We start from the raw sequence: 23,977 nt of genomic DNA, 5'->3' as shown, positions 1-23,977 counted from the left end.
CTGAGTGAATTTAGAGCTTCTGAAACTCAGGGGCTGATAGCACTAGCTTGATCCAAGCGGTGCTGCTCCCAATGCACCTTACAAACCTGGCTCCAGGCTTCCCTCATGCGGCTCTTCCAGTGCACCTTGAGCCTGTCCTACACCAGGCTCTGAAATGCCAGTCCGAGGTCTCCACTGAACAGAGGCCGCACCACTCATGCCAAACTGGTGGTATTTTTGCGATGGGCACAACTTCAAACACTCACAGCTGCTCTCTGTGAGAGGCGGAACCAAAAGCATGGATCCAAACCGCGGTGTAAATACCGGGGCTGATGACCATCCCCGATCATTTCAAAGACCTTCCTACCTCTAATGAGCCCAGAAAAATTCCCCAGCCCGCCCACACTGTTTGCTCTGTGATCTGCAACCTGTTGTTATTTTAATTTTATACAGGAAAAGCAATTGTCCCCCCCACCACCCAGCACAAGGCTAGATTCAAATAATAGGATGCAATTAACTCTGGGCTGCTCTTGATTAGGCCATGAAACTGGCCATAGCCGGGGGAAAGTTTACTTTCCCATTGTTTTCATTGCTTCATTCAGATCTGACTATATTTTAGATCCAGAGCACGTGGCACATGAGTTCAAGGTCGTAATAGGAGCAGTCCAGTTGCAGTTTGAAATGACTGCGATCGGTCTCAAATCTTTTCCTGCAGAGGTGGAGCAGACAGGGGTGTTAATGCACTGCGAATACACCAAATGAGCCTGGAAAAACGCTGCATAATAATCCTTTAGTGGTTGGGAGCTGACCCTGTCATGTGCCTGGAGTATTAACCTTAATCCAGGGCAGGTAACTGTGATCGGGGACTAAAGTTTCTTACCAGAACTCCTGTGTGTCTGTCAGATCCTTATTACAGCATCATTCATCCGACAGCACTTCACAGACTGCACAAAGGGAGCCGTTCATGTGCCACTGAAATGCAGCCACTTCTGGGGTAGAACATGGCAGCTGTTTAACAGCTCCCACCCACAACTGCATAGCAGTATAGGACAGGAAGGAAAGAAGAATCCTATATCCTATTGAAATTAAAGAGGGAATTTGACGGGGTGGAATGCAATCAGCTGTCTTAGATTCCCACCAGGACCCTGGTTAACAGGCTGCACAAAGAAGATGTTTAATAACTGCAGGTGGGCAGGACCTCAGCTATCTGTGCCATGTAAAAGACCCCACGCAGTACCATGGTGCCCCCTAGTGTCATGACGTTGGCAGAGGACATCATCCACTGGACCACTTCCTGGTTGCTCCTTTTTAGAGGTTTCCCATCCATATACCAACCTGGCTTAGCTCACAAGAGCCAGCAGAGCAGAGCGCAAGGCTGAACAGTTTCATTTCTAAATAGGACAGTCTAAATAGGACAGTTTCATTTCTAAAACGCCTCTGCCCAGGTTGTGGGGGGCCAATGCCCAAGGAATTAAAAGCCACAAATACACATGACAAACTCATGCTGAGCAGCCCCTCTGCATGCGCTCCCGCCTCCCATCCCATTCCCACGCCAGCTGAGTAGGCTGCTTCCCCAGCTCTGGCTGACTTGGGGAACGGGTGGTGCGATCAGGAGGTGGGATTGCAGCACCTGCAGCCATACCCGAGCGCGATCAAAGCTGGTTCGAGTAAGCAGTGAAGCCGTGGCAGTATGGGCTGGCAGCTGCTCGCATGTGGACCCAGGGTCCCGGGCTGGTGGGGCTAGCCCATGCCGCTGCTATGCTGATGTAGTTTCACTGTTATTGTAACTCACGCTAACTAGAACCTGGTATCCAACCCCCTTTTAACTCGGGAGCTGTTGGATTCTAACCCCCAGATCCAAACTGGTCCCCATCACATTGGTTCCAGATCAGATCCATAACCAGAAGGAGCCTCTTTGCCAGTTTCTGGGTCCGAGTTCAGACGTGTCCGAAATCGGGCAAGAGCTGCTGAGCTCAGCTTTCCACCATTCAAGATGGCAGAAGTTTCACCAGCTCGTCTAAGTTTATGAGATTTCTGCCATTTCAGTCCCCAAAACAAGTTGCAAGGTCTCATGAAATGGGCATGGGAGCCCCCCAAGCCCAACCAGGACTAGAACACAGCACCACCTGCTGCGATTTCACTGGGCGTCATCAGGGTGTGTAATTAACCAAGCAGTGAGCTCCAGTGCCCCCCCCCAGACATATTCTTTGCTAGGCGAAAGCTGGGTAATAATTCAAAGGAAGATCTTGAGCAGGGCAGCATGAACGCTTCGTTTTCCCCTTTCTCCTCCACAGGGCTGCAAAGTCTGTTAACTTTCGCATGGTGTTGTCAAAAATTAAAGCTACAGGGGGATTCATTGTTCCTGGTCGTACAGTGAAAGGCTCCACAATCACTGGGAAAGAAAATACAGTTTGCTAGCAGGGATGAATAAGGAGTAGCCTGTGCAGAAGCCTGACATGCCACATGGAATAGACAAATATTTCTGAATGGGCATTTAGCAAAGGACCATGTTAAATCAGGCAAGAGCAGCTCCTTTGCACCATTTCCATTTCCTATCCTCTTGACTTTCCACCCTGAGCAGAGCTGGGCCTGGTCAGTATTTTGGGGCTGGAGATTTCCAGAGAAAATCTGGTGCTCTACAGAAAGCTCTTGGTGATTCAGTGGGTGGCACTCTTCCCTCCTAAGTCAATATTATCCTAATTGTTTATGTAGGGCTATACGTTATTATTATTTATATTACAGTAGCACCTAGAGGCCCTAACTGAGATCAGGGTCATCCATTGTGCTAGGCACTGTACAAACACACAGTGACAGTCCCTCCCCAAAAGAGCTTACAATGTAAATTGACATGGCAGACAAAGGGTAGGAGGGGGAACCGAGGCACAGAGAGGTGAAGTGACTTGCCAAGAAGCCGGTCAGTAGCAGAGAAGCAACGGAGTCCAGGTCTTTCAGTGCCTTATCCAGGGCTTAATTTGTGCCCGGGCTTGCCGAGGCTGAGCCCCGGCACCTCTGGGCTTGGCAGGTCATAGCCACAACACCTCTTCACACTAGCCCACACTGCCTCGCATGCTTTTTAAAATTCGACCTAGGATGACTTCCCTTGTTCAAAGAAGAAAAGGAGTACTTGTGGCACCTTAGAGACTAACCAATTTATTTGAGCATAAGCTTTCATGATGAAGTGAGCTGTAGCTCACGAAAGCTCATGCTCAAATAAATTGGTTAGTCTCTAAGGTGCCACAAGTACTCCTTCTCTTTTTGCGGATACAGACTAACACGGCTGTTACTCTGAAACTTGTTCAAAGAGTTTATAATCTGAGGGTTTGTGATACTGAATCAAGGGGCCAGCATGCTGCTAGGAGGTGCCCGGCTGCTCGGAGTGCGTCTTTGGGATGAGAGGTAAGACCAAGATCTGGATTGATTTGTGATCATTAAAGATCTCATGGCACCAGGCAGGACAAGCTGCTGCCACTGGAAAGCCTAGAATACCAGCTCCACAAAGGGATAAAGGCAACAATGTTTCTAGGGATGATGAGCTTCAAGATACCAGCCCATAAATCTGGGACTAGTCCAGGACCGATCTTGAGCCAGTGTGATCTGAGGGTGAGCAGGGACGAAGAAAACATTTTTGTGGCAACCTCTAATGGAAGCCAAAGGGCAAAGTTCTTCTCTCAGTTACACTGGGTGGACTTCAGTGGAGTCACTGTGGATTGACACATGTGTAACTGGCAGCACGCACTAGTACACTTTGTTCCTTCCGCCTACCTCAGGCTATTACCGAACAGGCTAATTTATAGCCAGAGATTAATTGCACTCAGTACATCCACTTCTTGTGCTTGCTCACGAGCTATTTACCCTCTCCTGCCTCTAAGCAATCACTTATGTTCCCGTGTCTTGCGTCTGCTCCCTTTGGAAAGAGGGGTCGTCAGTGCAGGTATTAAATAAATAAATAAAACGAAACAAGGTCTTAATATCGATATGGGCTAAAAAGCCTGGACAGCATGATCTGCTGGCAGGAGGCCTTCTGGGCCAGACGAGGAACCTGCCAAGGCAAGGAGGAACGCGGAGCTGAATTTCACTGTGAGCTTTGCTCACCACAGCCCGAGACCCGCTGTTGAGTCTTCACCGGGTGGGCCGTGGAAGCTGAAATCATCTCAGTTGGGGCTTTGGCCTCTTACTCCTTTTCATCTGAACCCCTCCAAGGATCTCCAAGCCTCACACCATGGGATAGTCAGCCCCATTTCACACAGGGGAAAGTGACGCACAGAGAGGTGATATGACTTGTCCATGGTCGTGCACAGAATCTGTAGCGGAGCCAGGAATAGAACCCAGGAGTCCTGACTCCCAGGACAACGGAATGAGATGACTTGATGCTTGCCACATCTTAGTGCTCAGGATAAATCACTGTCAGCTTCATGTCCGCTGTGACTGAATCCTGGTCCCAGAAGCTCCCCTGTTCTAACTGCTAAGTCACACTCCATTCTGGATCTTTCCCTTGCTCAGCACAAGTGCGACTAGTTGGCTAGAACTAAAAGTCAAAGTCTGGCTCTCCTTACACAGTTCTAGAGAGGAGGTGGAATCTTCATCCTCTCTGGGAAGTTCTGAGGGCCCTTCATTCTCATCGACTCAAGGGGCTAAGTTCTACCCATGAGTGGAGGGGAGATTGTGTTCATGGGTTCCAGGTGGTGGTTCAGAGACAGGAGAGACGCTCCCACAACATGTTCCCCGCAATGCTGATGAACCCCCTCTGCTAGGATCCATGGGGCTGGGGCTGTATTCCCTGGAGGGGGCAGCGCTGGCTGGGAGACACTGCTCTTTGGATGGAAGCTACTCTGGTAAATCACTGACTGTGGACGGCTCATGGAGCCGGGAGGAAGGAATGTCTATTTCCCTTTGATGGCGAGGCACTGGGCGGAGTTGCAACTGAGCTACTGCAATCTGTCCCGGACAGAATTCACCTTGTGCATGGCTTTCTGATTGCAGATCTCTCTCCCTCACACACACACACTCCTAGAAATGATAAGCCCTTTATATTTGAGCCTCTCTTTGGAGCATTTTTAATTCCCCTCTCTTACCTGGGCAGCCTGGATTTAGAGGGAAACTAAAAAATGCAGCAGCATCTCTCCTTGGAGCCCCGTTAAATCGGCCACACAGTATTTCTTGGGCTCCCGATGTGCCATTGCTCCCTGCCCCGACAGACGCTTTAATTGCCCCTCTATATGCCTGCTCCTTGATTGCAGGTCCAGAGCTGTTGCCTCCATTATCTCTGCTTGCGCATCCATTTCCTGCCTATTTTGCAGGAGAAAGGATGAGAGCCAGAATAGTGAACCGTGTGCGTACTCTCTTGCCCAGGTCCGGCCCAAGGTTATCGGACACCATCACAAGCCATTCATACCTGCAGCGCCTGGCCATGGTTCGGACAGATATGTCTCATCCTCGCTCTTGCAGCCTCATTTCCTCTCTGACTGGCCAGTTATCTTTTCTCATTAACATTTCCATTTTCTCCAGGCTTTATTGCCTGTCTCTGGCACAGGCCCTAATGCATGTTGCTGATTCCAGGCCTGCAGGGCACTCTCAGGGGAAACTGAATGGTGGCCTATTTAAAACCAAGCAGGGGTGATGCTGTTTTTCCACAGCACAGTGCAACAAAACGGAGAGACGCAGCGGGAAACACAAGGCTAAAAGTTTATACGATCCCATGTCCGAGACCAGAGATCAAGTTGCAATAATAACATCCCAGTTACTCATTATTTTGGCCTTTGCATATGTTCTTGCAGGTTGGCTTGGGAGGCAAAGGTAAATTCAGGGAGGTGATAATTAATGGCGGGGGCTGTGAGGAGCTGGTTGGATCCCTTACAGTAATATGGTGCTCTCCATGTTATCCCATGATCCCACTTTCTTAGCAGCGGGTGTAAATCCTGCTGTGAGATGTTAAGCAGGCTCTGCTGACTCATTATCCCAGCCAGGAATAAGGAAGATGGGAGTGATTCTCTAGGGAGTGCGAGGATCTAGGGTATGGGCTGAGCTGTCCTGCAGGAGAGGAGCCCTATGAGCAGCCAAGCCTAGGGAGGAGGCCTGAGCTGGACTCTATGTTTAAATTTAATTTCTTTTGGGGTGCATTGCTCAACTGCTCTGATCCAGGAGCAGCTTCAGGAAGGAGTTATGACTCTCAATCACAATTCCTGTCCTGCTCCCTTCTGGTCCAGGGGTGGAAATAAGCTACTGTAGCCCTTGAAAGTGTTGTCTCTCCTCCGTGGTCCCAGGGAGGAGTATTCAGAAACGGGCTGCTCTCTGCCTCAGACAAGTCCTAAGATCTGGTAGGCTGTGCAAGGGGGTACAGGGGCCTTGCTTCCCTTCCTGGTGTAGTAAGACTAGGGCACAATCTAACCCTTTGTGAAAAAGGCCAACACCCCAGGAGGGATGCCTGACCCTACACGGTGGGTGGACAGCGTTTTAGAGCAGGCTGGGAGAGGCTCCAGTTCTGACGCTTTCACTCAGGAAGCCAGATGGCTTTGCACGTTGCTGGTGTCTCTGCAGGAGGATTCAGCTCTGCCTGGTTCAGGTAATTGATGGGACCTGTAACTCTGCTTCACATCCTCTCTCTCCTTCATCAGTCTAACCCTAGTGGGTTTGTTCATGTACTTTTTCGCTCATCAGTAATGTATCCTGGGAGGATTTTTATCTCCTTCCTCTGGAGCATCAGGAATGGCCCCGACTGGAGTTGTGGAGGGGGTGAGCTCTGAGGTGGTATCGAGCAGTGTCTGTCTTGGGTGCTTGTCTGGCTGATGCTTGTTCACATGCTCGGGGCCTGGCTGATGGCCATATGTGGGGTCAGGAAGGAATTGCTCCCCAGGTCAGATGGGCAGTGACCTTGGGGTTTTTCACCATCCTCTGCAGCGTGTGGGTGCGGGTCACTTGCCAGGATTATCTGGGTATATCTCACTTAATCATTTTCCTGTCGCTGCCGGGGCCTCGGGCACTGGTGCACCTCCATCCCTCCTACTCTCTGCCTGTGGCATGTACTAGCCTAGGCTCCGGTGAGTCCCATTTCCTTCACTGGGTTTGGTGCGGGACTGCAGGATGTGTGTGGCTGATATTATAGATAGTCAGACTTGATGATCTAATGGTCATAGAATCATAGAAGAATCATAGAAGATTAGGGTTGGAAGAGACCTCAGGAGGTCATCTAGTCCAACCCCCTGCTCAAAGCAAGACCAACCCCAACTAAATCATCCCAGCCAGGGCTTTGTCCGGCTGGGCCTCAAAAACCTCTAAGGATGGAGATTCCACCACCTCCCTAGGTAACCTATTCCAGTGCTTCACCAGCCTCCTAGTGAAATAGTTTTTCCTAATATCCAACCTAGACCTCCCACACTGCAACTTGAGACCATTACTCCTTGTTCTGCCCTCTGCCACCACTGAGAATAGTCTAGAACCATCCTCTCTGGAACCCCTCTTCAGGTAGTTGAAGGCTGCTATTAAATCCCACCTCGCTCTTCTGTTCTGCAGACTAAATAATCCCAGTTCCCTCAGCCTCTCCTCATAAATCATGTGCCTCAGGCCCCTGATCATTTTCGTTGCTCTTCGCTGGACTCTCTCCAATTTGTCCACATCCTTTCTGTAGTGGGAGGCCCAAAACTGGACGCAATACTCCAGGTGTGGCCTCACCAGTGCCGAATAGAGGGGAATAATCACTTCCCTCGATCTGCTGGCAACGCTCCTACTAATGCAGCCCAGTATGCCGTTAGCCTTCTTGACAACAAGGGCACACTGCTGACTCATATCCAGCTTCTCATCCACTGCAATCCCCAGGTCCTTTTCTGCAGAACGGCTGCTTAGTCAGTCGGTCCCCAGCCTGTAGCAGTGCATGGGATTCTTCCGTCCTAAGTGCAGGACTCTGCACTTGTCCTTGTTGAACCTCATCAAATTTCTTTTGGCCCAATCCCCCAATTTGTCCAGGTCACTCTGGACCTTATCCATACCCTCCAGCGTATCTACCTCTCCCCCCAATGTAGTGTCATCTGCGAACTTGCTGGGGGTGCAATCCACACCATCCTCCAGATCATTAATCAAGATGTTGAACAAAACCGGCCCAAGGACCGACCCCTGGGCACTTGGCTTGATACCGGCTGCCAACTAGACATTGAGCCGTTGATCACTACCGGTTGAACCCGATGATCTAGCCAGCTTTCTGTCCACCTTATAGTCCATTCATCCAATCCATCTGAGGTCCCTTTCGACCTTAAACCCTATGACTGACTCTATGAGTTACAAAAGATTAAAACTGCACAGCGTTTCCATTGCAGGCTCACACAGAGTCACAACCACAAGCATCATGTTCAGTAAGGCCTGGCGATAGCCACAGGACATGGATGGGGGTTTGTTTTGAGGGGGGGGTGGTATTGATACAATGTATGCCCCTTGGGGACCACTGCCAGGAAATGCAAGAGGGACTATTACAGTGGAAATAGGCAGGGGGAGGAGAGATCCTGTCACCTTTCAGAAAAGCAAAACAAAACTTAGGGGAAGAACGGCCAAGCTGGGTCGCATTTACTGGTGTTAGCCACCTTCGCTGCTTTGATTTCATATCAGGCTTTAGCAAACATTAGTTTAAAAAAATGACGCGGAATCCCTGGTATTGTTTATGATTATTTGTATTTCAACAGTGTGTAGAGGCCTCATGGTGCTAGGGGGCCACACAGTGAGAGATAGAGCAAACAACCTAAATAGCCAGGCAAAGGGCAGGAAGCAAACCAGAGGCACAGGGAGGGAGTGACCGAGATCTCTTAATTGCTTGGTGTCTCTCACTGTTTAAAAATACAGAAGACTGGCTAACTAGAGAGATGCAATTAGCCACTGAGTCTTGGCTCCTGGCAGTGCTACGTACATGGCACTTGGCGTTGGTTACTGTATGTTTGTGTCTGGCTCTATACTTAGATTGGAAGCTCTTTGGGGCATTTTGTTCGGGGTTTGTGAAGTGCCTAGTGCAATGGGGTGATGGGCCATGACTGGGACTCCTGGCTAGTGCAATAATACAAATAATTAACAACAATATTAATAACACTTATGTTTCTTTTATCAAGCCACATAACTTACACTCACTCAGTGTCTTGCCAACCAAGTCCCCTTCGTCCCAGGGAGCTGGGACGGAGGGGACTGGGTTGGCAGGACATGGCCCCCTGTCAGTGTGGGGCATTGTGGGACGAAAGCCAGTAACAGTCAGTGTAAGCAATGCAGTGTTGCCCTTGACTCTATGCCACTCATGGAGGTGGAGTTATTAAGTTGGCGTAGCAGGGCAATTACGTCGGCAGGAGTGAATTTTAAGTGTAGACACTTCCAGAGTTAGGATGACATAAGCTGCCTTGTGTTGACCTAGCTCTGTAGTGTAGACTAGGCCTTGGAAAGCCTTGACTGTTCCCTCTGCAAACCGCCCCAAGGCAGCACAAGGACTGCAGCCCCATCTCTTTGTTTTTGGCTCGGCAGGTTGACACGGATGATGTTCTCACCAAGGAAGAGCAGATTTATCTGCTGGGTGAAGCGAAGGAGAAATGTCAAACAAATGTCAACACCCAGCTGGAGAAAATCAAAGGTACCGTCCCAGTTTGTGTCCTTTGTGCTCAGTCAGTGCCGAGAGAGCTGGTTAAACCACACAGAACAAATCCTGCCTTTGTTGAAGTCAGTGGCAAAACTCCTGTTGAAGGCAGGATTTCACCTGGGGGCTTTACTCCAGGCCCTCGGAAGTGAGTGGGAATCTGTCCATCACCTTCAGTGAACACTGGGCCAGATTCTTTAGGCTGCAGGTTCTTTGAGGGCAGGGACCATCTTTTTGTTCTGTTTCTGTACAGCTCTGCAGGGCTCTTAGCCATCACGATGCTACAAATAAATAACAGTAATGCTAGGCTGGCCATCTGTAGCTTGCTGGCCTCATCCTGAAATCACCAGTTGTGATGCCACAAACAAACCCCAGCAGGGGGAGTCCTGCTGGAAGCCTTTCCCTCATCGGAGTGAGACGCTTGTAAGCAGATGTGCTGTGATGCCCCCTGCCTGTAGTAATTGCCTAGAAACCAGTGTTTCTGTATAAGAAACCTACAGCATCTGGAAGTGTCCTGGTCTGGGTCATTTCTAGGCAGCTGATCTATAGCACCGGGTGCCCGGGGCAGTAGCATGTGGAGGCTAGAGTTAGCCAGGTGAATTAGCTTGTGGTGCAAGGGGCTGACATGTGGTGTGTACACTTCAAACACTAACCTCTGCTGGAGGCAAGATGCTGGGCCAGGTGCTCCAGAGGACTAGTCCAGCATGGCAAGTTGCATGTGCTTAGTCAGCTCTGAATAGGAAGGTGGGGCCCCTTGACTTTCTCACGGACACACTAATGCAAAATTAAATAATACATACAGTAAAGGTTTCAGAGTGGTAGCCATGTTAGTCTGTATCAGCAAAAACAATGAGGAGTCCTTGTGGCGCCTTAGAGACTAACAAATTTATTTGGTCATAAGCTTTTGTGGGCACAAACCCACTTCATCAGATGCATGGAGTGAAAATACAGGAGCAGCTTTAAATACATGAAAGGATGGGGGTTGCTTTACCAAGTGTGAGGTCAGTCTAATGAGAGAAATCAATTAACAGCAGGATACCAAGGGAGGAAAAATAACTTTTGAAGTGGTAAGGAGTGGCCCATTACAGACAGCTGACAAGAAGATGTGAGTAACAGTAGGGAGAAATTACTATTGGGGAAATTAAGTTTAGCTTTTGTAAAGACCCAACCCAACTCAATAACAGACCTAAAAGTGGCAATTCTTCAACAACAAAACTTCAAAACCAGACTCCAACATGAAGTTGCAGAACTGGAATTAATTTGCAAACCGGATACCATCTATTAGGCCTGAATAGACACTGGGAGTGGTTGGGTCATTACAAAACCTAAACTTAATTTCCCCAATACTAATTTCTCCCTACTGTTACTCACACCTTCTTGTCAGCTGTCTGTAATGGGCCACTCTCTTACCTCTTCAGAAGTTATTTTTCCTCCCTTGGTATCCTGCTGTTAATTGATTTTTCTCGTTAGACTGACCTCACACTTGGTAAAGCAACCCCCATCCTTTCATGTATTTATACCTGCTCCTGTATTTTCCACTCCATGCATCTGATGAAGTGGGTTCTAGCCCACGAAAGCTTATGCCCAAATAAATATGCTAGTCTTTTAGGTGCCACAAGGACTCCTCGTTGGCTTTACACACAGTAAAGGACAGCCTGCTAATGGGCAGGCAGGAGGTGAGCTGGGATTACTGCTGCTGAGCAGCTAAGAACTGAGGCCATCCCGTTCTATTTATTTGTTATCTTGTCTCTCTCACCCCACCCCAGCCTGCTTGTTTGCCTCATCTAGCTGCTCCAGCTTGTCTAGTTACACCGTAAGGTCTTTGGAGCAGGGATTGCCACTTATTATGTTTGTCCAGCACCTTGCGTCATGGGGTCCAAGCTTGCTGTGGCCAGAGCATGCAACATAAACGTGAAATAATAATGATACCAGTAATGAGCCGGGTCTTTGCTTATTTGGCTAGATGCCAGCTGCTTTCCGGAATGGGATGGAATTATCTGCTGGCCCGAGGGCTCCCCAAGCCAACAGGTGTCTGTCCCATGTCCAGAGTACATCTACGACTTCAACCATAAAGGTACACTTGGAAAACATCCCTGCCTGCCCCAGCTTCACCTCACTGGCTTTGCAAGTTCAACAGATGGTTTTCAAAGACGTCTCAGAGAGAGTAGCTCAAATCACTTCGATTTCACCCCTATGAACATCCCAGACAAGGTGCTTTGATACTGCTATGATGAGCACAACCTAGCTCAGCTGAGGACAGGCTCAGACCAGTCCTAGTTAGTTAACAGGGATGAGCAACACCTAAGCATATTATCCTGGATTAGTGCCCATGAACATGTCTCTCCCTAACACTCAACCCCCAGCCACTGTTGCAGCCTGCTGCCGTCTCTAACAGCTAACGGTGATTGTGGTGTGTGCCTGTGATTGATGGTTTGATCCCACCTGAGGTCTGGAGCCATGGGTTGTTGCAGGAACATGGGATTAAAAGGCTGTTACAAGGAGGAGGGTGAAAAAATTGTTCTCGTTCACCTCTGAGGATAGGACAAGAAGCAATGGGTTTAAATTGCAGAAAGGGAGGTTTAGGCTGGACAGTAGGAAAAACTTCCTGTCAGGGTGGTTAAACCCTGGAATAAATTGCCCAGGGAGGTTGTGGAATCTCTGTCATTGGAGTTTTTGAAGAAGAGGTTAGACAAACCCCTGTCAGGGATGGTCTAGATAATATTTAGTCCTGTCTTGAGTGCAGGGAACTGGACTAAATGATCTATTGTGGTCCCTTCCAGTCCTATGATTTGCTCTGCAATGGCTTGGCCCATTGGGTTTCTTGGAGGTCCAACCGCCCTGACCCTGTCCTTGTTTTCAGGCCATGCCTACAGACACTGTGATGCCTATGGGAATTGGGAGCTAGCGCTCAACATCAACAAGACGTGGGCGAACTACACGGAATGCACTGAGTTTCTCACCCCTGAGCGCCGGAGCCGAGAGAAGGTGAACTACAGCCAGAGGGAAGGGACGTGGGGTGGGGTAACTGAGGAGAGGTGCCGCTGGAGGCTGGGGAAGCCCCTGAGCTCAGAATGACTGCTGGCAGCAAAGCAACCTTCTACTGTAGGGGGATAGAGGCAGCTCCAGACTCTTCACTGGGGGAGGGATAGCTCAGTGGTTTGAGCATTGGCCTGCTAAACCCAGGGTTGTGAGTTCAATCCTTGAGGGGGCCATTTGGGATCTGGGACAAAAATTGGGGATTGGTCCTGCTTTGAGCAGGGGGTGGGATTAGATGACCTCCTGAGGTCCCTTCCAACGCTGATATTCTATGATTCTATGAACCTGGTGCTCATCACATGTCCTGATTAAATGCCTTTGCCACCTTCTCCCGTGTGCTGGTGGGAGCTTCTATTTGCTCATCTTCCTCCAGCGACAGCCAAAGGGATCAGCTTGCTGATTCTACCCCTCCAACTACTCAAAACCAGAGGTGGGGGAAGGTGAAGATTTCCTCCTCTGCCCCCAGTAGTTTGGGGAGGGGTGGAGGGTGGGAAGCGGGCTTGTTGTGTCTGCCCCCTGCTGTCCAGATGCCAGAGCTGATTCAGCAGAATCCCAGGCCTGGCCCGCTGCTTGGCCTCATGTGCATCCTGCTTCTGAGTGCAGTCAAAGCTCCAAGTCTGAAAGCCCATGAGCGGTAGGCAGCAGCCGTGCCCAGGCAGGCAGATGAGAACCTCCCCCTTGGTGGAGTCACACAGGAGCTGAGCTGGGAGCCTCCTCCCATGGTGAGCTGGCCTTGGCTAGAAGTCACCTTTCCATGACTGAGCCGGCAGGAGATGTGCCAGGTTGGTCTCACCTGGTGGCCATCTCCGTTGTCCAAGCTGGTAGGGTACATTAGGGCTCTGCATGTCCTACTTTGCTTCCTGTGATGTAGCTGTGAGCATGGGCCGTCAGGGACCATCCTGTATCCTTCCCTTCCAGGAGGTGTTTGACCGCCTGCACATGATGTACACCATCGGCTACTCCATCTCCCTGGCCTCCCTCATCGTTGCCGTGGGCATCCTCTGCTACTTCAAGTAAGAAGGAGCAATTGACCACTCCCCTTTCATCCTCTAGCCCCTGCACTCACCCTGTGTTCCAGGAGAGCCCCACAGAGTCACCAGCCAGCAGGGATGGGTAGCCAGATTAGATCAAAGAAAGCCCAACCCAAACAGTGGCTCAAGTCTCAGGCCAAACCACAGACCATTTCCTAAAGTCCAGAAACATCCGGATCCATTTTATTCTGCATTTCTCATAGAGCTGGGCCAGATGGCCAGAGCCAAACAGCCCTACTTTCTGGGGGCTTGACATGCAAAGCTCAAGCCAGATCCAGCTTTTTATAAATGGAGCCTTGTCAAGGTTCCTCCCCCACTCTGAACTCTAGGGTACAGATGTGGGGACCTACATGAAAACCTGCTAAGCTTACTTTCACCAGCTTAGGTTAAAACTTCCCCAAGGTACAAATTAATTTTATCCTTTGTCCCTGGATCTCCACTGCCACCACCAAACTCTAACGGGGTTTACTGGGAAACGTAGTTTGGACATGTCTTTCCCCCCAAAATCCTCCCAACCCTTGGACCCCACTTCCTGGGAAAGGTTTGGTAAAGATCCTCACCAATTTGCATAGGTGACCACAGACCCAAACCCTTAGATCTGAGAACAATGAAAAAGCATTCAGTTTTCTTACAAGAAGACTTTTAATAGAAGTAAAGAAATCCCCTCTGTAAAATCAGGATGGTAGATACCTTAAAGGGTAATTAGATTCAAAACATAGAGAATCCCTCTAGGCAAAACCTTAAGTTACAAAAAAGACACACAGACAGGAATAGTCATTCTATTCAGCACAGTTCCTTTCTCAGCCATTTAAAGAAATCATAATCTAACACGTACCTAGCTAGATTACTTACTAAAAGTTCTAAGACTCTATCCCCGGCAAAAGCAGCATACAGACAGACACAGACCCTTTGTTTCTCTCCCTCCTCCCAGCTTTTGAAAGTATCTTGTCTCCTCATTGGTCATTTTGGTCAGGTGCCAGCGAGGTTACCTTTAGCTTCTTAACCCTTTACGGGTGAGAGGATTTTTCCTCTGGCCAGGAGGGATTTTAAAGGGGTTTACCCTTCCCTTTATATTTATGACAAGCCTATATTTACAATGGGCCAGCCCCAAAACCTTGGTTCCGCCCCCCTCTCCATGCCCCCAAACTCACTGAGCCTCATGGCTCCTGGTTCAGTTCCTCAGCTGTTTGTGAGGACAGGCAGGTGTTTGACACTGACGCGTTGCTGACTGGGTGGGTGTTTGTCACTGACGTGCTTCCTCTCCTGGGGGCAGGCACCTGCACTGTACACGGAACTTCATCCACATTCACCTCTTTGCCTCCTTCATCTGCCGGGCCGCCAGCATCTTCGTGAAGGATGTGGTGCTTTACTCCGGCTCGCTGCCAGAGGAGCCGGAGAAGATGCGAGTAGATGATTTAAAGGGCGAGTTGGGCCCCTTTCTGGGACACCGGACCCAGCTGGCAAGTAGCTGAAAAACTCATCTTCCCTCTTCATTTTCCCCAAGCCCACAGGGAATAAAGGGGAGGGAAAGAGGAGTTAGGAATCCTGGAGAAGTGTGAAGAGATGTGGGGGGAGGGAGGGAATTCTGGGCTGCACCTCGTGGAGGAAGGCGCAGACCAGGAAGAGGGTGGGGAGAGGGGGCTTTAAGCTACTTTTGAGCTGTCCAGATTCTGCACAGCCCCCGCTATAAAGTAGAGCAGCCTCTGGGGTCGCTCTAATTTATGGCAGCTTTACCCGGGCTGTGTCATTATGGGCTCTTGCGGGGACAATGTAGGACCACCTGTCACTGCCCTACACTTTGCCTGAGTCTGAGGGAATTTCTCCTCCGCCCATTGCAGTGCCTTGGCCACCCCTGTACGCCACTGAAGCATTGTCTGTACAGAGTCTGGGGTTGCGGGGGGACAATCTCTCCCTGGAAGGCCGAGAAGCAGAGAGATGCAGCTGTGTCTATTATCTTGCAAGAGATGAGTGTGGAGGATTGCAGCTCCCGCTTTAACAAAAGGGTGAATTAATGAGCAAAGAGCTCGTCCAAGGAGAGTGTAGATCAGCACAGCTGCCCGCTGTCATTCACAGTAGTGCTCAGCACAGCTCAGGGAAGCCAGTGCTGTGATATGGCTTAAAAGGCTTCTGTTAATCCTTAAGGGGCTGGGGGGAGGGGGAGGGAAGGGGCAACACCTACACAATTTGGCCCTAGCCTTTCCAGCTAAGAGGAACACAGCACATACCTGTTACCCCAATAAAACCATGAGCTGTGTGACTGAGTGCAGATGACCCTTTGGTTGCTGGATTGCATGCTATTTCACGACACTGGGCATCACACTGGTTTTGTGCCGGCCCTGCCCCCTCCATTCCAACCTCTTAGTGGGTGGGAACTTCCCCCATTCCTACTCCGACAACTTCCTCCCTTACGGGCAGGAGGCAGGTCAAAGCCAGAGTAACCGCTGCCAGGCGGGACCTAAAGGAGAGTAGCGAGGGGGCCTCCCTGTCTAAGATCATGGCCCTGATCTCTCAGGAGGGGGGACGTGTAGAGGAATTGAGGCCCTAATGTGTTTCCCATTTCTCCATGACCACAGGTGGGCTGCAAGGTGGTTGTGACGCTTTTCCTTTATTTCCTGGCCACCAACCACTACTGGATTCTGGTGGAGGGGCTCTACCTGCACAGCTTGATCTTCATGGCCTTCCTCTCCAACAAGAACTACCTGTGGGTCCTCACCATCATTGGCTGGGGTAAGCACAGACACTGCTCCCACCAAAAGCGCATCCACCTGCCATGCTGACTGGGAGCTCCAGAGCATCAAAGCGCACTGTGAAATTTGTAGCGAATGGTAAAGCAGGGTCCAGACGGCTAGTTAGTGCACTGCAAGGGAGTACTCTGTGTTGCGGTCCAAATACAAGACAGAACAAGGCTTTAAGCAAGCAAGCAGGCTGGTCTGCCGACGGGCTGGTCTGCCTGTCAGCTTTCCACCCTCTCTTTTATTTCTCTCTCTCCTCCTGCGCATTACATACTCCAACAGATAAAAGGAATGCACTGGCTTTGTTTAATATTCTTATTTACCAATTTCTATCTACCGCATTCCTTGCTCTCGGGCCTTGAGCCCAGTCCTGGGAGGTTTCCCACGGTTTATATCATCTGGGCAAGTTTCCAAGGTTCATGCCCTTGAGAGGAGCCGTGTGTGCACTGCTCCTACACAACACTCAAGGTGTGCCCTGAATGTTGCCAAGCGCATGAACCCTGTATGAATCCTACAACTCTGTAGAGTCGCACCTTGGTTTGACACACACTAAGTCTCTGTGGAGACCAGCCCTAAAGGAGAATCTATTTTAAGCAGCACAGGGCATATGTCACACAGGTCAGCAGTTCTGATTCCAGCTAGGAGAGGGCAGTGGGACACCTAAATTCCTGGCGTTGGTTCATTTTGCAAACCTGATGCTTCAACCATACTACCTGTTCTGTTTCCCTCCAGGTCTCCCTGCTGTATTTGTGTCTGTTTGGGCCAGTGTCAGGGCCTCCCTGGCGGATACACAGTACGTAGGTTCAACTTCTTTTCCAAAGGACCATTTGGGAGGGTGAGAATTGGCCTGTAGTGCAAATCTCTCTGCCTGATCCTATTGAATTGGGTGGTTGCAATCTGCAGATGACCAAATCTCTGAATTGCTAGACTGAGGCTTTTATGGAGGAGAGGGAGATTAGAACATATACATACCAGAAGGTTAAAAATGCAGGCAATTGATAAGGGAAGCTAAAGGTATCAACAAAAATCTATGGCCAACAGGGTTATGGAGAATAAAAAGGAATTTTTTAAACATATCAGGAACAAAAGGAATCTGAACAAAATTAGGATAAAATTTTCAGTAATGATATAGAAAAGGCAGGTGTTCCATAAATATTTTTGGTTTGTATTTAGAATGAAGCTAGATGATGTTTTCATATCATATAAGGATGATGAAATACAGTAAGGAGGATGTTAAAAGGCATCTACTAAAATTAAACATTTTAAAGTAACCAAATCTAGATAACTTGTACCTAAGAGTTTTAAAAATAAAGAGTTGGCCAAGATGTTCTAAGGACATTAATTTTTAAACTACTTATAAAAAACTGTGAAAACTCCAGATGACTGGAAGAAATTGTGCCAAAATTTACAGAAGGCAAATATAGGGCAGTTTGTCTGACATTGACCGTGGGCAGAATACTGGAACAAGTGATAAGTGAATCAGTTACTAAAGAATTAAAGCCAATCAGCATAATTTTGTGGATTAGGCCTTGTCAAATAAACATGATATTGTTCACTGAGATTAGAAGTTTGATTTATAAAGGTATCTGTTGGTGTAATATTCTTCTGTAAGGTTTTTGACAATGTACAGCATAACATTCTGATAAAAAAATTAGCACTATACAAAGTCAATATGGCCCATATTCAATGTATTAGATTCACACCATAATTGTTAATGGAAAATCATCAGTGAGGGTGTGTGTTTCTGGTGGGGTCCCACAAGGATTGGTTCTGGGCCCAACGCCATTGACTACTTTTCTTAATGATCTGCTAGAAAATATAACGTAATTGCTGATAAGAGTTTGCAGCTGACAGATGGGTGGTGGTGTGTGGGGTAAATAATGAAGACAGGTCACTGATACAAAGCAGTCTTATTATTATGAAAAAGCCCCCTCCTTTTTCCTGCAGCATGCAGAACAGAGTTCTGCCATGGGAGAGATCTGACCCAGGATCTGGATTTTGTTGACTTCTTTTAAAGTAACATATGTGACTCTCATTGGTTATGTTTTGGGGTGCAAATGTGCGTGGCAGAATCACCCCAGCTGTAGGACCAGCCTTCTGCCCACCCAGGCTCAGTCCAAGATGGAAAGGGGGAGCCATCAACGGGCTATATTCCTCACCCCTTATTTCAGGTTTCTCCAAAGCATTTCTTACTGGTCTCCTCAGATGCTGGGACCTCAGCGCTGGGAATATGAAGTGGATTTATCAAGTCCCTATCTTAGCAGCCATCGTGGTAAGAATTCTCTGGTAGACTTGTCCTGATCCCAGTCACCTAAAAAACCCAGCTGGATTCAGTAGATATAGAAATGGGCTAATCTCCTTTCTCCAATCCGTGCATTGTTTGCCATAGTATCTTGGCAATGTCTGCTTTGTCATCTCTTACAGGGCTCAGTCCTGAGAGATGCTGATCCCTGGGGCCTGATTCAACAAAGCATGTAGGGCCAGATTTACAAAGGTTCATAGGAGCTTAACTGCCACTGAAATCAGTGGGAGTTGGGCATCTAAGCAACATTGAGGATCTGAGCCTTACAGTCTAAAGATACAGATACGCACCTAACTTGCTTGGGGACTTTTGTACACCCCGCCCCCCCTTAGCACTTACCTGCATCCTTCAGTGCCTAAAGATCTTTCTAAACCTGACCCTTAATCACACACTTGCTGAAGCCCATCGCCCCTAGCAGGACTAAGCCCATGCTCTCTGTTTAACAGGCAGGTGTCCCACTCTCGTGGTTAGAAGTTGTGCATGCTACAGGTTTACTTACCCTGAGAAAATTCTTATCACCCTTTCATTTATATTTGAAAGAGGCGCTGTTTAGTGCTCTGAGCCACACATGTTGGCTTCGTAACCAGAAGCTTTCACAGACGTATTTTCATAAGCTTAAGAAAAGAGGGTCATTTGAAAGAACGTAATTAGAAAAAGAAAAGGGTCTTAGCACCTAGGCCAGTGGGGCCCTGGGCCAGGACTGGGGCTCCTAGGAACTACCAGGATCAGCGCTAAGTGGAGGCACTGGTGGCCACTTGAGGGCTCACCGTCCCAGCTACGTGACGAACAAGACTATCAAACGAGGATCATTTTCAATGAGGAGGGTTATTAGCCACCCAGACACGGGGTTTATTTTCAAAAACATTGTGGCCTGATTCTTTGTTGCCCCTCTGTGTGTGTGTGTGTAGTCACCTACGTTGGTGCAAAGGGAGTGCAAAATACCACCCTTGCAATTGGGTAGCATTCCGATTTCACTGGTATAAGTGCAGGGCAACAGAGAATCAGGCCCTGAATTTAATCTTGACAGTGTCCCAATATAAGATCCTCCCTGAGGACATTTATATCCAGTCCTTAGCTAGAGGAGATCACTTAGGGTGCGTCTACACAGGGAACTTATTCTGGGTATGAATTCAAAGCACTATAGCTGTTCTGGAATAGCTCCCTATGTGGACACTCAGCTACAATAGTTACGCTGGTCACTTTCCCCTCACGGACAAGCCCTTAGCTGGCCACATTCTGCGTGCATGGCTTGTAAGGTGATTGTGGGTGTGTGTCGGCAGGTGAATTTCGTCCTCTTCCTCAACATTGTGCGGGTTCTGGCGTCGAAGCTCTGGGAGACAAACACGGGGAAGCTAGACCCTCGGCAGCAGTACAGGTGAGCAACAATGTGCAGCTGCCACTTGACTTGATGAACCTTCTGCTTGAGTGGAGATAGCATCTCGGCCCAGACTATGGTGCAGCAGAGGAAACGGTACTAATAGCTGGCTCTTAACATAGCACGTCCCATGCATAGATCTCAAAGTGCTTTCAAAAGGAGGTCAGGATCTCTATTCCCCATTCTACAGAAGGGAATTGACTTGGCCAAGGTCACCCTGCTGGCAAACAGTAGAGGCAAGATCAGAACCTCTGTCTCCCACACACTGTCCTATCCACTGCCATGTAGCATTCAGCCTCCAGCACTGGCCAGTAGACGAGGCCTCTAGAGTGGGGTGGGACATGCCCATTCAGCCACCTGAGCGATGCATTTTTATTCCGGGCAAAGGGAGGTGTGAATTTTTCCCAGCCCCCCACAGCCAATCTGCTTTCCCTTGAAGAACAAAGTGCTTTGTCACTTTTTGCTGTAGCAAATATCACACCCCCAAAAGCTTTTTATTTTGCTCCATATAGTGCCACTTAGGATTTGGGTTAGATGCACATCCTGCCTTGGACTGGAAACTCAGCAGCGCTCCCAAGATAAGTAAGCAATGGGAGATTGTAAGGAAAACCCAATGGTGCTAGTGTTCTCTGACCCTGCTAGGGGGCACTGTGCCATAAATCAGATGCTGAACACTCATGGGCATTAAACATCCCCGAGTCCTCTCTGTGAGATTAGGGGCAGCCTCAGCATCCTAGTCTTCTTTTCGAACCCCACCTCCCTGCAGTTTCACCTGGAGACAGGATTCACTTCCTTTTTTAACCTAAACTGTTGTCTGTTGCTGCTGTGTGTTGTCAATCAGCTGCCATGTTCCACCTGAGAGGTGGCTGCCTTGCAGTGGCAGGTGAAGTACTTGCAAAGAGCATTTGGGGTGGAAAAATGCTATAAGAAATGTAAGGTTGTTACTATTTTATCCAGGGTATTGTAGGATAAATCCTAGGCGGTGGCTGAAAAGCTGAGGACAGAGGGTTAGAGAGAGCAGCTGCAGACAAACCTGTGGAATGGTTTTACCTTTCAGGAAGCTGCTGAAGTCCACCCTGGTGCTGATGCCACTCTTTGGGGTCCATTACGTGGTGTTCATGGCAATGCCCTACACTGAAGTCTCCGGCATCTTATGGCAAATACAGATGCACTACGAGATGCTGTTCAACTCCTCGCAGGTACGTCTGCAGCCCTCCCGCTCTCGCCCAGCTCTCCTCTTGCTGCATGGTCCAGTGCTGGCTCCAAAGGCAGAAAGATGATCTGTGAGGCACTTGGCAGAGGTAGCGGTAGGCATGTTCTGAGGGGCCCTGAAATGCACCTTCGCTTCCCATGTGCTCATGGGTTAAGGGCCCTTTTGAAAGCCCCCCTCAATCCCCTGCTGTGGCTGCCAAGCGGTTCAGTGCGTCTCCTGGAGCCTGTGATAGGAGCATTGCAGGGCGCCTTCCTGTGGAGCAACACAGCCCTGAAGGTGCACTGCCCTCAGCTCCCTCTTCTAGCACTTGTCAGAGCTCCGCCCAATTCCCCCTTTACGGGTCTCTTTTATTAAGTCTCTTACAGTGTATTAACAAAGCTGTTCCTTCACCCCTCAAATCCAACCCTTGTTCTCCTCTTGATTGAGGGGTCCCACAGCCCTCCTCCTAGGGACTGTGCTGATAACTCAGGCTGGCTGTAGCCCTCATTCACCATCTCCAAGCTAGCACCTTGGAAGTCCAGCCATTTGCTCTAGACTGGGAGAAGCAGGCACCTCCCTTCTCTTTCTTTGCATCTCTGGAGGCTTCCCTTTTATCTCCAGCCCTGGACTGAGTTAAGCACATGACCTGCCCATCAGGTGGCTGAATTCATTTTCCCCACCTGGGCAGAGGTGGCACCATTACCCCTTAAAGGGACAGTCACCCCGTGACAGAGTCCCCTCCTGGGACACGCACCACAGTCTGGCTGTAGCTGCCCTGCATAGATGGTGCCCGTGGAAGAGCTGGTCTGTTAAACAAGCTGGGACCAGTGCACGGAGTGGGGAGAAAGCCATGTGGGGGCCAAGTGGGGCTGTTGTCCTGGTGGAATGGCCACAGACATGCATAAAACAAATAGAAATGGGGCCAAGGTGCCTGGAGCCCTGAGCTCTCTGGACCTGCCAGGGAGTGAGCAGCACTGGGCACATGCTGGGAGTTTGTTTCCAGCACCCCCAGGTGAAAACTCGCTCTTTCTTGGTCTCTCGGCAGGGTTTCTTTGTGGCTTTTATCTATTGCTTTTGCAACGGGGAGGTAAGTGAGATGGGCTCAGCCCTGCAGCTTGTCCCTGGCTCTGGTAGGTACATGGGTGCCTTTCCAATCCTGTCATCTTATGTGGGAGCTCAGCCTGGGCTGTGGGAAGCGCAGATCAGAGCTACTATCCTGAGCCCAAGGGGACCCATGGGATTTCTCCCTCTGGGGCTGTTCAGGGGGGAGGCAGCTCCTTTTCCCTCTGACCTTGTGGAACCCCTGTCCTTGGAACAGATTGTGAAATAACCTTTGACTCTTACGTGACTTGGCACAGTCCTCATGGAGCAGGAGGGAAACTGTCCTTGCCTTGCACTGAGGTGCGGAGCACCAGCCTAAGCCCAGGCCCTACTGGGGGTAGTGTGTATGTCACCCTAACTTGGCCCTCATTGGCCCCCTTGCTGATAGTCTCAGGCTAAGGACTGTAGAGGCTGAGTGCCCCCCTCTAGCCCTATAGGAGATCAATCAGGAACAGAGGTGAGTCAAGTCAGCCAGGCAGCCTAAGGACCGTGTTTGCGGCCCCTGCCTATAGGGTGCCTGGTCTGTGGGAGAAGAGGTCTAGTCCCCGGGCCATTAACCGGGGGCCATCCAGCTTCATGCAATTCACTCTCAGTGTGAACGGAAACACCAGACTTGCTGCCTGGCTGGAGAACACTCCTGTGCCCACCCTGGCCCCAATCCTGTGCCCACCCTGGCCCCAATCCTGTGCCCACCCTGGCCCCAATCCTGTGCCCCTGGCCATCACTGGGAGTGAGACTGGACCCACGCTGAGCTCTCTGGATCTGAGTCCCTGCTTTGACCCGAAGCCAAGGGGTGATGAAGGCAGTCGGCTCCTCCTCGGAGATGCTCAGCACCTTGCAGCATTTTCTCTGGCGCTGTGTTGCCTGATGTTCGCTTGCCCAGTGATCCCTAAAGCTGAGCCCGTGTGGAGTGCAGGCTGGACTCTGTGCCGGCTGAGTCCACTGACCAGCCTCCTCCTGGTCACCAGTATGGGAGAGAGATCCCCTGAGTAACCCCCCTCCCTCAATGTAGCTTGGAAGGGAAGGTCAAGGGATGGATGGAGCAGACACTGAGGAGATGGGTGGGGCTGCAGAGAAATGCCCCTTTCCCCACAGCAAACCCCGTCGGGGGGCCCTGGAATCTTATTGCCATCTCTGTACTCAGGCTTGGGGTATTGTGAGGTGTGTGCCGAGAGGCCTGGTGGCTGGCAATGCCTGTGCAATTTTCTTGTTCTATTGCCCTGCCCTGACAGGCCGGCTCTCTCCCTCAGGTGCAGGCGGAGATTAAGAAAGCTCGTTTCCGGAGGAGCCTGGCGCTGGACTTCAAGCAGAAAACACGAGTCACCAGCACAGGGGGGAGCTGCTATTATGGTGGGCTGGTGTCACACACCACCAACAGCGTCAGCATGAGCATCACTGGACGGGGGGCAGCAGGGGCAGGGATGCAGCAGAGTGCCAAGCATCGGGTCCTGCCACTGTCCCCACATACCAGCCTGCTGGGATATATCCCAAGCTCCTCTGCTTCCGACAACTCTGTGCCCTCCCCAACCCAAGAGATTCCCCAGAAGGCCCCTGGGGAGAATGCCAAGGACGTTGTGTGTTTCCCAGACCTGGGTCAAAGTCATTCCAGCCTGAGTAAAGAGGTGGAGACTATGCTATGA

The 23,977-nt window shown here is 49.8% G+C and overlaps 1 protein-coding gene across 1 annotated transcript; it reads left to right on the top strand.

Annotated features, from left to right (window-relative positions):
• The first annotated feature begins 3,325 nt into the window (after nt 1-3,325).
• Nucleotides 3,326-23,977, top strand: LOC144257834 (parathyroid hormone/parathyroid hormone-related peptide receptor-like). Its single transcript, XM_077806003.1, has 14 exons — nt 3,326-3,375; nt 5,329-5,389; nt 9,460-9,565; nt 11,532-11,642; nt 12,429-12,553; nt 13,523-13,617; nt 14,909-15,095; nt 16,209-16,362; nt 17,100-17,160; nt 18,573-18,639; nt 19,950-20,044; nt 21,102-21,243; nt 22,282-22,323; nt 23,588-23,977. Exons 1-14 carry the CDS (start codon nt 3,326-3,328, stop codon nt 23,975-23,977), a joined length of 1,686 nt encoding a protein of 561 aa, XP_077662129.1.

This window comes from Eretmochelys imbricata, chromosome 27, assembly GCF_965152235.1.
Source record: "Eretmochelys imbricata isolate rEreImb1 chromosome 27, rEreImb1.hap1, whole genome shotgun sequence".
In the NCBI taxonomy this organism is placed as follows: Eukaryota; Metazoa; Chordata; order Testudines; family Cheloniidae; genus Eretmochelys; species Eretmochelys imbricata.
The sequence above is the reverse complement of the archived record's forward strand: the minus strand, read 5'-3'. Positions and strand labels throughout refer to the sequence as shown.

What these genes read in the sequence shown, in the direction of transcription:
- LOC144257834 (XM_077806003.1), top strand. Translation starts at nt 3,326, where the DNA reads ATGCTGCTAGGAGGTGCCCGGCTGCTCGGAGTGCGTCTTTGGGATGAG. An exon ending in GTGCGTCTTTGGGATGAGAG is followed by an intron (nt 3,376 to 5,328) that starts GTAAGACCAAGA and finishes TCTCTTGCCCAG; the next exon opens with GTCCGGCCCAAGGTTATCGG. An exon ending in ACCTGCAGCGCCTGGCCATG is followed by an intron (nt 5,390 to 9,459) that starts GTTCGGACAGAT and finishes TTGGCTCGGCAG; the next exon opens with GTTGACACGGATGATGTTCT.